Source organism: Tupaia chinensis, unplaced genomic scaffold (assembly GCF_000334495.1).
Source record: "Tupaia chinensis unplaced genomic scaffold, TupChi_1.0 Scaffold145208_1, whole genome shotgun sequence".
In the NCBI taxonomy this organism is placed as follows: Eukaryota; Metazoa; Chordata; class Mammalia; order Scandentia; family Tupaiidae; genus Tupaia; species Tupaia belangeri.
Genome location: NW_006205068.1, coordinates 2,948,184 through 2,961,799, shown reverse-complemented (window position 1 = coordinate 2,961,799; position 13,616 = coordinate 2,948,184). Strand labels below are relative to the sequence as shown.

Sequence of the window (13,616 nt, the reverse complement as noted above, 5' to 3'; positions counted from 1 at the left end):
CCATCTTGAACTGCTTACCCCATTTGACTGTCAGAGGATTCTAATTGGACCTGCTAAATCTGCTTTTGAGACAGTTTACTTTCTCTGAGCCAAGATAAACTAGGAGACAACAGACAAAAAATACAAAGCATGATGTTGCTGCTTATAATCAACCACTTATAATTCATTATTATTTATATTTTTAACTGGCTATACTTCATTAAGCAATTTGTATAATGCATTAGTTGGTTTGCAGTCTGAATTGTGTCAGTGATTAAGCGTGTTTGTTAGATTGATGCTTTAACTTTCATTTAGTCACACAGCACACAGTGAGTGACCATAGGTTGGGAATGTTGGCTTAGGACATAAGGTCTGTGTGGCAGATGCTTTTGACATGTGTGTAGAATTAGCCTGCAGGTCGCAAACCTAGTGTGGAAGTGCTCTTGTCTGGAAGAGTGGTTCCAGCAGGAGAAGGCGCCCCTTGGGGGCATGCGTAGTTTGAAAACAAAGCAGTGCTTTGGTTTCTTTGTTCATAGTTATTCAGTTTGTTTTATTTTGATGTTAAATTTGTATTATTGGAAGATACAATCTAAATCTGAAATATGGAAACCAGATCACTTTGAGATTTGTTTACTTGCTACGTATGCCAACAAACCCCTTTGGTACTGAAAAGTACATGCCATCAGCCTGGTACTTCACATTTGGATGAACAGATCATTAAAAGAGTTAACGAGAAATGTTGAGGATGAACTGTTTATATTTATAGTACAAATAAGATCCTGTAATTCTTGTTCATAATGATCATTCTCAGTTATAGTTGGAAATGAAACAGAGCCAACACACCTGTTGTGATTAGATGACTCCATCAGGAAAAGAAATAAAGAATGCCCATGTACACATGACCCTTATCACTTTTTATAAATTTGTATAGCACATTGGACATGATTTTTCCGGAGGTGTAGTCAGACAAGTAGCAAAGAATGGGGGAGGACTCGAGTATTTTTAGCTTACTGGCAAAGCGATGGGTTCTCCCCTCTGTGTAGGCATTTGCAGAGTAGAGTATTCATTTGTTGTGCAAGTGAAGGTTAGATCTGAAGGTGAGTTAGGCACAGCTCCTGCTCTTAGAGAGTTCAGGGTCTAGATGGAAAGACTTGATAAACAATTGTTATTATCTGTATCATGTGCCGAATGCTGGGGAGCTTTAAAATTGGCACCTAACTGGGGTGGGGTCAGGGTCACAGGAGCATCTTTAAGAATGAATCTTAAGGATGAGAAGTTAGAGTTTGGGGTGTAACCAGACCAGAATATGAGAGTGGAGTCAGGAAACAAAGAGAACACCCCAAACAAGAGAACATTCATTGCAAAGAAAGAGGGAGAAGTTGCGTGCAGAGCAGGGGAGGGTGGGTCAGTGGTTTGGTTTGGAGGAGCTGCCTGTGCTCACTAAGACTCACATTGAGATTCTGGGGGGAGTGAGAGAGGGCAGAATGCTTTGTAGGCTGATCACACAAGTAGTTTTTCTCAAGGATTGGCTTGAGGGGCAAGACAGGAACCAGGGAAAACTAGTTATGGGCTTTCAGGGAGCCAGTAAGAAATGGCAGCAACAGAAAGGTGTGAATGTGAGCACCTGCAGAGTTGTACCTATGGCAGCTGGAGGGGAGGAATAGGTTCTTGGATGGGATTGGAGTGACTCAAGGGAGGCCCAGGTGGAAATGTCCCACATGAAATAAAATTAGATGCCTACCTTCCATGTACACACTTGAATTTCAGATGGATCAAGTAAGTTATAAGTGACTTAAAATGTAAAAGTCAAGTAGTATTACCTATTAGAGCTGATTCATGTATTGAGAAGCAGGACATGAGAAGTCAGGGAAAGACCAGAGACTGTGTGGCAGAAGTCACCCTACCTACATAACATATATAAGGTCAATATCCTTGTATATATTGAGGTCCTGTAAAGCAATGAAAAAAAGACAAATCGCCTAACAGGTAAGGAATCCATCTGGCTGAGAAACATGAAAAGAAATCTCAGGTCGTTGATAATTAAGGAAATGCAAATCAAAACCATCCTACCTTCACCTGTCAGATAGCTGTTCATGTTCAACCTTCCTGTGTTAGATGCAGCTTCACTGTTGGTACCTTTGTGTAATCACCACACAGTACAACATTGTTTCTTTTTAAATTTTTATTTATTGAATAGAAGTTGTAGATCTCAAATGCTGTGCTCCCACTGGCATCCCAGTCAGTCAGGCTCACTGGAGCACCCAGTATGTTCAAGTTGACAAAGGATTCGAATCCCAAGCCTTCCTATATGGCTCCAGTGTCATGCAGCAGCATTCTACTACCTGTTACACCAAGGCTGGGTCAAAGCATTGTTTCTTGAAGGCCACTAGCTCCAGGTGAGATCTTTCCAGTAGAAATGTTATGAACAATCTTAATTGCACTGGTTACAAGGAAATTTCGTGTTCTCAAGGTTTGAAACCTACACAATGAAACTATACTGCTTAATACTTCTATATTCCAAGCAGAAAGAACTTTTGCAATAATATCTGCAAACTAAATAGCTTGATCTTGGGCTTTTGCTGGAACATTGTGATAACTTATGAGAGGAAGTGGGCTTTTTATTAAAAAGATCTGGAGCCCTTATCATTAGGAGATGTACATATGTGATAATGCATCTTCACATAGAAAGAATTATTCCCCTTAGCACTCAGAGCTATTGTCTTGTTGTAAACAAACCCATCTAGTCTACACCCCTTCCTGTTGTTTCATCATTTAAAAAAAAAAAATAGAGACATTACATTTTGACTAGAAACCATCATTCAGTACAGAGTTACTGCTCATAAAAACAACTCACTTTATTGAGAGCATTCACGTGTTTTAGGCAGGCAGCGCTGAGCAGGTTGGATGTATTAGCTAACTGAATCCTCCAGCAGCAGTGAGGATTAGGAACTATTTACATTCCCAGGGACAGTGTCAGGGAGGTGTGGGGACTGGTGTTAGAGAACCCATCTGGCTCCTAAGCTCTCACAGCTAAGTCAGGGGAGGAGGCTGAATTCCTACACTTCACAGATGAAGGTGAAATTTGTCTTTTTGGAAATCATATTTATCGGGATGATTTTTATTTTTTATCTTTCCAGTAGAAATGTTATGAACAATCTTAATTGCACTGGTTACAAGGAAATTTCGTGTTCTCAAGGTTTGAAACCTACACAATGAAACTATACTGCTTAATACTTCTATATTCCAAGCAGAAAGAACTTTTGCAATAATATCTGCAAACTAAATAGCTTGATCTTGGGCTTTTGCTGGAACATTGTGATAACTTATGAGAGGAAGTGGGCTTTTTATTAAAAAGATCTGGAGCCCTTATCATTAGGAGATGTACATATGTGATAATGCATCTTCACATAGAAAGAATTATTCCCCTTAGCACTCAGAGCTATTGTCTTGTTGTAAACAAACCCATCTAGTCTACACCCCTTCCTGTTGTTTCATCATTTAAAAAAAAAAAATAGAGACATTACATTTTGACTAGAAACCATCATTCAGTACAGAGTTACTGCTCATAAAAACAACTCACTTTATTGAGAGCATTCACGTGTTTTAGGCAGGCAGCGCTGAGCAGGTTGGATGTATTAGCTAACTGAATCCTCCAGCAGCAGTGAGGATTAGGAACTATTTACATTCCCAGGGACAGTGTCAGGGAGGTGTGGGGACTGGTGTTAGAGAACCCATCTGGCTCCTAAGCTCTCACAGCTAAGTCAGGGGAGGAGGCTGAATTCCTACACTTCACAGATGAAGGTGAAATTTGTCTTTTTGGAAATCATATTTATCGGGATGATTTTTATTTTTTTGGAGAGTTTTTTGCCTTAGGGCTTGTGTGTTTGCCAGAGAGAAATAGAGGCAGAAACAGTGAGAGGGAAGGTACGAAATCACCGCCCCAGGGAGGATGGCCACATGAGAATCCCATCTCTTCCCGGAATTTTAGGCATGAATGCACACACGCCCGGTGTGTTTCAAGTCACTAGGTCCGGGACTCAAACGGGTTGCCCATGTGGGAGTCCAGTGATGTAACTGCTATGCCATCTGCTGGCCCCTATTGGGGTAATTTTTAAAGTTATAAAACCAATATTTGTTCTTAACTTTTTTTTTTTTCAAACAATACAGGAGTTAAATGAAAAGTAGAAATCTCATTTTCCAGAATTACTATAGTATTTTCCTAGAAATGTTAAAAATAGATACTCAGGTGTGTGTATATAGATGTATAGAATATGTCTTTTTTTTTCCTAGAAGGCTTGTGGACTTGCCAGAGACAGGGGAAGTGGGAGAAAGCACCCTCTGGTGGAGCATAGCCCTTTCCTCCGTATATCCTGTCAAGATTTTAAGCACTTACGCACACTTGCCCAGTGTTACTGACTTTTGGGCAGGGACTTGAACTGTGGTAGGCCTTGTTGGGATCTTACTCTCTTAACCAGTAGGCGATGGGGCTGGCCTGCCTTTTTACATAGTTGTAGTTTATAGTCATTTATTTCTGACTCTCTATTTTAAATGGTCAGTTTATTTTTAAAGGATTCTCAGCCACTTCCTATAAACCATCAGTTTTTTTATAAACCAATTTTTTTTTGCCTCTTCAAAATGAAATTGGAAATGCAATTCCAATTCCTGTTTATTATGTTGTAGAAGTAATTACACTGAACATCTTTAGTAAATATTCATTCTAGCCCAATTTGTGATGTTTTAAAAAAAATCTGCAAGCAAAATAACTAGTATTTTTATTAGTCTCTATGCTACATAGTTTTAACAGGGTGAAGATGTAAGCAATATAATTATGTTAAGATTATGATTTTAATGGGTCATCTCAGAATTTAGTTTTTCTTCTTTCTTTTTCTTTCTTTTTTTTTTTTTTTTGCCAGAGGACACATAAACTTGCTAGAGAGAGACAGAGCACCCCCAATAGGGAGTGATCACACTGCAATCCCTTACGTCTCCTTTCAGATTTTGGACATATATGCACATAAGCCTGACACATTTCTGAAGCTGCTGGGTCCAGGACTCAAACAGCACAGCTGGCCATGTGGGATCCAGCCACCTTAACTTTCATGCCACTGGCTGGCCCAGAATTTAGTTTTAAAATAAATGATGATTCTTTACGATGGCTATACTAAATAAACTACCTGGTAACAGCCTAGCTGCCTTTTGAAAGCCAAGCCATGAGGTGATTAAAGATTAGTGAGGATGGAGTTAGAATAAGCATCTATCTGTGTGTGTGTGTGCGCGCGCACGTGCGCGCGCGTGAATGTGCTTGGTGTTTATGTCTTTGTCTTCAGATTGTCTCTCTGGGAAAGATCCCTGTGGGAAGGATCAGGTTTGGCATCTGTTCAACTGGGTGGAGCAAGCATCTGCTGCTAGTGGAACCCTCCCAGGGCTACTGTGGGCTGCTACCTCAGAGTGCCCCTATGGCCATGGGGTCCCTAGGGAAGCTGGACGGAAGGCCTAGTGTGTGCCCCCTCTACCACAATACAGTGAATGTTGCTGTTCTCTGCAGAACATTACAGATTTGAGACATAGGTTTTCTCATAGTTTCAGGGGAGAAGTTGCCATTTTAAAGGAGGGATGCTGCAATATGTCTGCAGCAGGTTCATGATGATTTCTGATGGGAAAGCTGTGGGCTTGGGCTCACTGTCAGGCTCCGTCCATTCCATCTGAGTGGCTATGAGAGTGCACTGGAAATTTGACCTGTGGCATACTAATCTCTTTGAAGATGATGCAGATCCCATTATTTTCATTTTCTTTTTTTGCATGTTTAATAGAAAACAATTATCTACTAGATGATTTCAGTTGTTTATAAGGATGAAGGGAAGTACTGCTGATGAGTTTTAAAGCTTGCCTTTTCCACTTTTGTTTTAACTGACAGCATTTCCTGAGAAAAGATTGTGTGCTGATTTTATTTCAAAACCACATAGTTGTATACTGTTCTTTAGCTTTGTACTGTTTGCTTAAAGCTCTATTTTCAACCTAGTGTGAACCTTGTAATTTTTAAATATTAAGAATTTAAGGGGAACCAGCAGTTAGCGTAATGGCTATGTCGCTGGACTCCCACGTAGTCAACTGCGGTTCGTGTCCCGGACCCGGTGGCTTAAAACTCACGCCGGGCGCGTGTGCGTGCCCAAGATCCCGAGAGGAGAATGGAGGAAAAGGGATTGCGGCGTGACCATCCCCCCTGGGGGGTGATTTCTCGCTTTCTGTCTCTATGTCTCTCTCTGTCTGTCTGGCGAGTGCACGCGCCCTACAGTGAAAATCTCTCCAAAAAAAAAAAAAAAGAATTTAATAAAATAGGAATCATTAAAGAAAAATAAAGTGTGAGCATGTAATGAAATGTAAAAAAGTTATCTGATATAGAACCCATTAGATATTTAAGGGCAGGTGAAATAGAGCCAAAGACAAAAACACATGAACTCCAAGATAAGAAAACAGAAATATCCAAACTGAAGAACACAGAAAAAATATAAAGGAGTAAATGGAAACATTTAAGAAATATGTGGGCCAATGTCAAACTATAGGGCGCATGTGCTCGCCAGACAGAGACAGAAAGCGAGAAATCACTCCCCAGGGGGGATGGTCACGCCGCAATCCCTTTTCCTCCATTCTCCTCTCGGGATCTTGGACACCCATGCACACGCGCCCGGCATGAGTTTTAAGCCACCGGGTCTGGGACGCAAACCGCGGTCAACTACGTGGGAGTCCAGCGACATAGCCATTACGCTAACTGCTGGTTACCTGAACCTTGTAATTTTTGAGATTTTTCAGTTATTTTTAAAATTATTGAGGTCAATATATTCTTTTTTTTTTTTTTTAAGAAAGAGAGGTTGTTTTGTTTTGTTTTGTTTTGGCTATATGATGCATGCACTCACTGGAGAGACAGAGACTGAGAAGTCACCCCCTATGGGGGTTGGCTACATTGCAATCCCTTCTCCATTCTCCTCTTGGGATTTTGGGCATGCATGCACATGCGCCTGGCGTGAGTTTTAAGCCGCTGGGTCTGGGACCTGAACTTTGGTTGCCTACGTGAGAGTCCTGCGATGCAACCATTATGCCATCTGCTGGTGCCAAGATCAGTATATTCTAAATAATAAAGATTCAAGTGATATGAATGGCAGGACTAAATTACATTTTTGACTGAAGTATTTATTCAAGAACAGCAAATTAGGCTTTATATTTTTATCTCCATCATATCATATAAACATTGTAGTATGTAAACTAAAAAGTAAATGGTGTTAAAGGATAAAGAAACCTACTATAAGAAGAATCCTGACATCTGATTTGGAAACCACATATTTGTAAAGACATTTAATTCCTTAGGCTTGAACAACCAGAGTTTGTGATCCAGCTAGTTTACCTCTCCTTCTGCCTATGTTTGTGAGCTGTGTATTCTCTTGGCCCCTGGGAGAAGCAAGGTAAAAACAAGATACTCAGATACTCTGTCTTACTAGGTCTGGCAGTGCTTTCTTCTCTATGTGAAGATATTATTCTTAGCCACATCGCCTAAGGTGTGTGCTTAACTAGTGGTGACAGATTGTCACTCATCCACACTCTTAACAAGTATGCCAGGAGGGAGCCTCTCACAGTCACCCCTGTGGGCTACTATGCTGAGCTGGTCAGTCTGGGAATCTACACCTGAGGGGGCTCTTTGAGGCATCAGCTCTGGAATCTGACACCAAGGCCCAAGTTCTATGTTGCTGTCCTAGGTATAGGTCAGTCTGTCACTTCCTGCTATCCAGGGCACTCCCAAGGAACCCAGCTTTAACAAAATCATGCCAGTCACAGCATTTAGGGGCAGAGACATCCAGAAAGGGACCAGAAAATGAAGAGATTGAAGCCTGAAGATAGGGCCTCTTTTTGTAACTCACCTGTTTGCAAAATGTTGATATCTATATAGATAGATAGATAGATAGATAGATAGATAGATATAAATAGATAGATAGATAGATTCTTTCCAAGATTTTATGCCATTAAAAACATCTTCAATCCATTTTTTCACTTACTGTTTCAGATTATGAATGCAAATCAAATCTCCCTTGAGTCTCTTAGACTATGGCCTAACCCAAGCATTCCCCGCTCCCTTTCATGGCATGATCCAAATAGGAAGGCTCTAATGTTACATTAGCTGCTTTAATTAGAAGCACTGTAAATGGAGACTAGGAACAGCCGTTTGAAAATGCTAAGCACTTAGTTGAGTCATCAGTAGAACTAGTATCAAAACTGCACTTTTGCTTTTAGGTGTTCTGCTATAGTCCTGAAAGGGTGGGATGACATTCTAACCTGCTGGCTTGGAGGCTGAGCCATCTGAGCTGACCAGTGGTCTTTGGTCTTTTGGGAATAAATCTTCCATTTGTAGGATTGCTAACCTAGAGGCAAATACTCTGTTTTGTTTTTCTTTAATTTAAAGCATAGGCTACATAAATTTATTTCACAGGCAATTACAGCTCACATTTGAGTTTCCATGTCATACACTGCCTTTTATGCAGTGTTTCATTTAATCCTTTTTTTTTAATTCATTTATTTTGTCCTGTAATTTGATTTAAAACTCAGTTTTGTAAAGGACTGAAGATTAAATTTCAAATGTGAGTCCATTTTATGATCTATTCAGGGAAAAAGAAGACGGAAAGAAAAGAAGGTAAGAGTGAGATAGCAGGATGGGTAAAAGAGAAGGGCACAGGGTGTAGGGAGAAGCAGTAAAACAGATTCCAACAACACTGATCTTCATATTCTGTAATTTGATTCTGCAGTGGCCTTAGGGTGTCCCAGCCATCCCCTGTGATTTCTTTCTCAAAAGTTGGTACAACCTTTGCAACTGCCTCCTCCTCTTGGAGGTTCTACTTTGCATGAGGGCTTTGTTTCCTGGGCTGTAATGGCCAGAACAGTATTTCCCTAGACCTCAGGTCTAACTAGGCTGGGGCTGGATCAGGTGCAGTAAGGGGCTCTGTTTCCTCATTTAGGAAATAGAGAAACGGATAGACTCGACACAAAGTTTTATACTTAGATATGTTAAAATTCATGTTTATAAAAGGAAAATCAGAATACTGAAGGAAGACTAAGTGTCTCTAATGGCATGCTTTATGCTTTCCCCTTCTGCTGCAGCAGCTGCTGACCTGAGAGAGCTTCCTAGCAGTCAGTCACCTTCCTCCTTGCTTCCTGTCCTGAGATCTGGGACACGTCCACATTCAGTGCTATCTTGGTGGCGTGGGCTTTGGGTGCCTTCTTAGATCTGTAGTCCCTCTCATTAAACATTTCACCAAAAATCTACCCAGTGTGTGATGCTTAGTTTGTATTGTCATCTGTAGTGTTTTGTTTTTTTTTTTTAACCTGACTGACTCTGCTGTGATCCTCTTAAACCTTTGGTAGGAATTAGGATCGATTCTTTGGTGGGGTTTGAGTTCAGAGACAGGAAGTTACATTTCTCTTTAGAATGTGGTGTAGGACTGCATCACACGTGGTTGGGGTGTATGGCACAGCTTGTGCAGTTTCATGGACTGGCAGAACCAGGTTGAAGATGTGCTTGTCGCTACTGGATGCTTGGGTTCCTTTTGTCATGGCTCGTATAGCTTTGGAGAACACCATTTGTTATGGGTTAGAAATGAACAGTAAATCTCTGCCATGAGAACATATGAATGCAGTTATCTCCAAAATAAAAGCCTGTAAACTCCTCTTACAGGTCCCCATTATGAGGCATGATACTGTACCTGTTTGTATGTGAGTCATGGGCTGAATTCCAAGCTTGATTTCTTCCTGGGCCTCACAGATAGTGATGTTACTAGCTCTGCTTCCCAGAGCAAGCTTCTAGGTGTCAGGGCTGGCCTCAAGTCAGCCAGCCATTGGGAAAGAGGAGGAAGTAGAGTCCACATTTGTTTGATCCCATGCGTACTCTTAGCTGGCAGCTTTAGGGCTTATAGGCATCTACCATTTATTTATTCATAAAACCGTTCTGCAAACTTGAGGGAGGTGTAAACCAATCCAAGAAACATTCTGTTCACCAAGTATGCATTGAATGCCAGTTGTAGAGAACTTGGTGGAAACAAACGATAAGTGATTCTAACAACTCTAGTCTAAGGGTAATGATGATAAATAAGGTAAGAATAGTAGACTATTAAAGTGAAAAATCACTTTGAGTTTGAAGTTAGAAAGTTTGTTTTTGTTAGTAAACTAATAGGGAGTGAATAAAAAAGCTAGTCCGCCTGCTGCCCTAAAAGAAGAAGGAGAGTGTGGGTATTAAAATCATTCTCGAGCCCAGCATTTATGGTTGCTTAGTAGTTACTACAAAACATAAGCATAGTCAGACATTGCTGCGGGTGTGGCTGTGTTCTTCAGTGACTCTGAGCTAGGAGGCGCCTGAAGAGACACTCTTAGCTCATTGTTCGAAGATGGAGGCTGCTGCCAGCTCAAAGTCTTGAAAGCTTTGCCCCTTCAACACTCTCTTCCTCTGTGTTGCTGTGAGGAAATCGAGATTTAGGTGTTGGTCATAGTAGACCGGAGTGAACTGAGGCAGCTAAGCAGGTATTAAGCATTACATAGTCACCGTTAATATTATTTGCAAAAAAACATTGAAGTGTAAATTAATAGGATACCAAATAGGAAGAAAGTGTGCTTGCTAAATGTGTGTTCTGGCCAGGTTAGTGGGTTAAGTGTCCCTAAAGAATTTGAAATGCTGTTTGTAATGCAGGAATTTTGTGTTATTTACTGAAATGAATAGCTACAGTAAATTATAAATACTTAATTTTTAAAAGAATATTTGGGCTGTCTCTAAGAGAATGGTATAAATTGAAGTACTTTTGAACTAGTTTATGGTAACTAGTTATTTATATGTAAATCTCTTTTTTTTGTCCAGGATGTTCACATTTTTAGTTTTATCTTCTTTAGATTTTTCAACAACAGATTGTGATTCACATTACTACTGTGAGGACTTTTTTTTTAAATTCAGGGTGTGTGTGTGACTATTTTTAGCTAGAGGAAAGTTTGAGTCATTCCAAAGAAGCCTTGATGACAACCTGAGAAACCATCTGTGCAACACTGATTTAAATAATAATCTGTGCTTTCTTGAGAAGAATGGGTTAAATAATGCCTAAGCTATTTTATTGGGTTGTCGGAAAAGTCATGATGTGTTTTTCTGTTTTTCTATGCAAAAATGCATCATGACTTTCCCAACAACCCAGTCTTACTCACCTTGTAGTTTGTTTTCCGATTCTGAGGTGCTGGTGGAAATGGGTTGTCTGGGAAAGCATACTGGTGCATTTTTGGAATGAGAATTTATTTTATTTTAGTTCCTATCAATAAAAACTCATTTCAGAAAAGTGAGAACACTTTGGCACCCTTGAGAATTTAAAAACACATTTATTTGGTAAAGAATCCTAAGTTCTTTTCAGTATTTCTCTGATGGTGCCCAGCTTTCATAATTAACGTCAGTTGGTCTAGGGTTTTCCCCTTGGCCATTTGTTTATGGGTTTATTCTATTAGGAGACTGGACATACCAGAGTGTCCCTGGACTTGTGAGAAAACTTGTCTTTCATTACAATTTTGATAGTGACCTTTTATCAGTTCTATCTTGTATAAAGGATGACTGAACCAGGTAGGGCTTGCTGGTATGGGTCAGCAGGTGGCATGGTGGTTAAAGGAACTGGACTTGCTGGAATTTCCTAGCCCTTTTAACTCGCTGCCTTCTTTTTTCTCTGCCTTCCGCAGTATGATTTGAGGTCGTAAACATGGATTTTTCTCGGCTGCATATGTACACCCCTCCTCAGTGTGTGCCGGAGAACACTGGCTACACCTATGCGCTCAGGTGAGCGGGCGTTACACAGGGTAGGGGGCTGGGAGTGTGAACCCCACACGGGAACTCGTGGTGCTGCCAGCTCAGCATTTCTTATGGGGAAGAAAGTGTAAATAATGCCATAAGCTACTTTGTCATTCATGCCGTGTTGAATGTATAGAAGTTTCTAACTCTATATTCCTTTATGGCTTTACAAAACTACTCTGAAGACTTGGAAGCTGTGAGGTTGTCCTGAAAGCTGTGTGTTTCCGAGTTGCTTTGTTCTGGTGACTCAGTGGTTAGTCATCACCTAAGCCTGTTGCTTTAGGCCCCACCCAACTGCTGCAATCGGGAAAGCAAATCTTTGTGGTTATTGCTAGTATTCTGTGATTTACAGCAATCGTTTGTAATCTTAAAGTTGACAGAAATAACATAGAAAATTCTTTGCCTTTTGGAAGGAGGCATCATAATACAAAATTCGATTGATGCCCGAGGTTTCAAGAGCATGACTCTTGTCAGATGCCGAGTTTTTTGTTTTTATTCATATCTGATATGTTGAACTTTGAAGTCTGTGAGTCTTACAAGTTTCTGGCCTGCTCTTTACATTGCCAGTATAGCAAATATAAGGACGACTGAAATGAAACTTAAGTTTTATAAAATTCTTAATTAATGCCAAAGGAAAATATATGACTAGACTGCATAGGATTTGATTGGGAGGTAGAAAACTTTGCACACCTTGGCAAAATGTTCCAGATACACGTTTGAGAAAATACTCTTGCAGTTTTCTCAGTGATCTGTCTTCTAAAGGGTGAAATATAATTAAAACCTCAAGAAAATTAGAAGGTATTGTTAAAAAAAAACTCAGCATGAGCTAAATCTGCAGTTAATGATTGAGTTTCTATCCCAAATTCTAGATCAAGTCATCCCTTCTATGCTAACACTCTGTGTTTGCTCAGACCCCTGTAGTTTCTCATCACAAATTGTGACCTACTCAGGTGAAGTTGCTCCCTATTCTGTATTGTGGAGCATAACAACAGTTATTTTTGGTAATTTAAGAAATTAAATTATATATTGGGACCACCAGGTGATGTGATAGTTAAAGGTGCTGGACTTCCACTTGGCCAGCCTCTGTTCAAGTTCTGTACTTGGTGGCTTGCTTTCTCACTTTCCCCCTGTGTCTCTCTGATCAAACTGGAAAGTGATAATAAATAAAGTTTAATAAAATAATTCTGTTTTAGAAAAAAAAAAGAAATACATATATTAAAAAGCTTTATTTTTTGAAAGAGAGAGAAAAATATAAGCACCTTTCATCCTTGTAGGTCCCGTTAAGCCTCTCTTACCCAGCCAAAATCGTAGGCATGCGTGTGCACAGCGTCCAGTGTGTACAAGTCAACTAAGGAGCTGAATCTCAATGTGACGTGGCTCCAGCACTGCAGAGCATTGTGATATTACTGCACCATCGTGGGTGGGCCTAAATAAATATATATTGGGTTGTTAGGAAAGTTATGACCCTTTTTTGCATAGAAAAACAGAAAAATATGGCATGAATTTCCCGATCACCTAAACATTTACAAATGTGCATTTTAGGTTTGTACATTGAGAAAATGATACTATTAATGTCAGTGATATTTGCAGCTTTCCTTCACTTAGACCTGTGTAGGCAAGTGGAGTGAAGGAGTGAAGGTGGGCAGAAACCAACTAGTGTCGTTTGTAAGCTGTGTTGGGAATTTGAATTGTATATAAGGGCAGTGGGAACCTATGAAGAATTTTAATAGAGGAGTTATTTTGGAGGCTGCAGCAGGATAGAGAGTAGGTGGGGCTTATTCAGCTATCTAGAAAG

The 13,616-nt window shown here is 40.2% G+C and overlaps 1 protein-coding gene across 7 annotated transcripts in view; it reads left to right on the top strand.

Annotated features, from left to right (window-relative positions):
- The window catches only part of SUN1 (Sad1 and UNC84 domain containing 1), a 65,362-nt gene that overhangs the window by 7,264 nt on the left and 44,482 nt on the right, over window positions 1-13,616 (top strand). For 6 of the 7 annotated variants that reach the window (XM_014583942.2, XM_027768028.1, XM_027768027.1 and 3 more), the window contains exon 2: window positions 11,713-11,809. The exons of the other annotated variant lie outside the window; for it this stretch is intronic. In XM_014583942.2, the coding sequence (XP_014439428.1) occupies window positions 11,733-11,809 (77 nt within the window). In that variant the 5' untranslated portion in view covers window positions 11,713-11,732. The remainder of the gene's footprint in view (window positions 1-11,712; window positions 11,810-13,616) is intronic. 7 annotated transcript variants of the gene reach the window in all.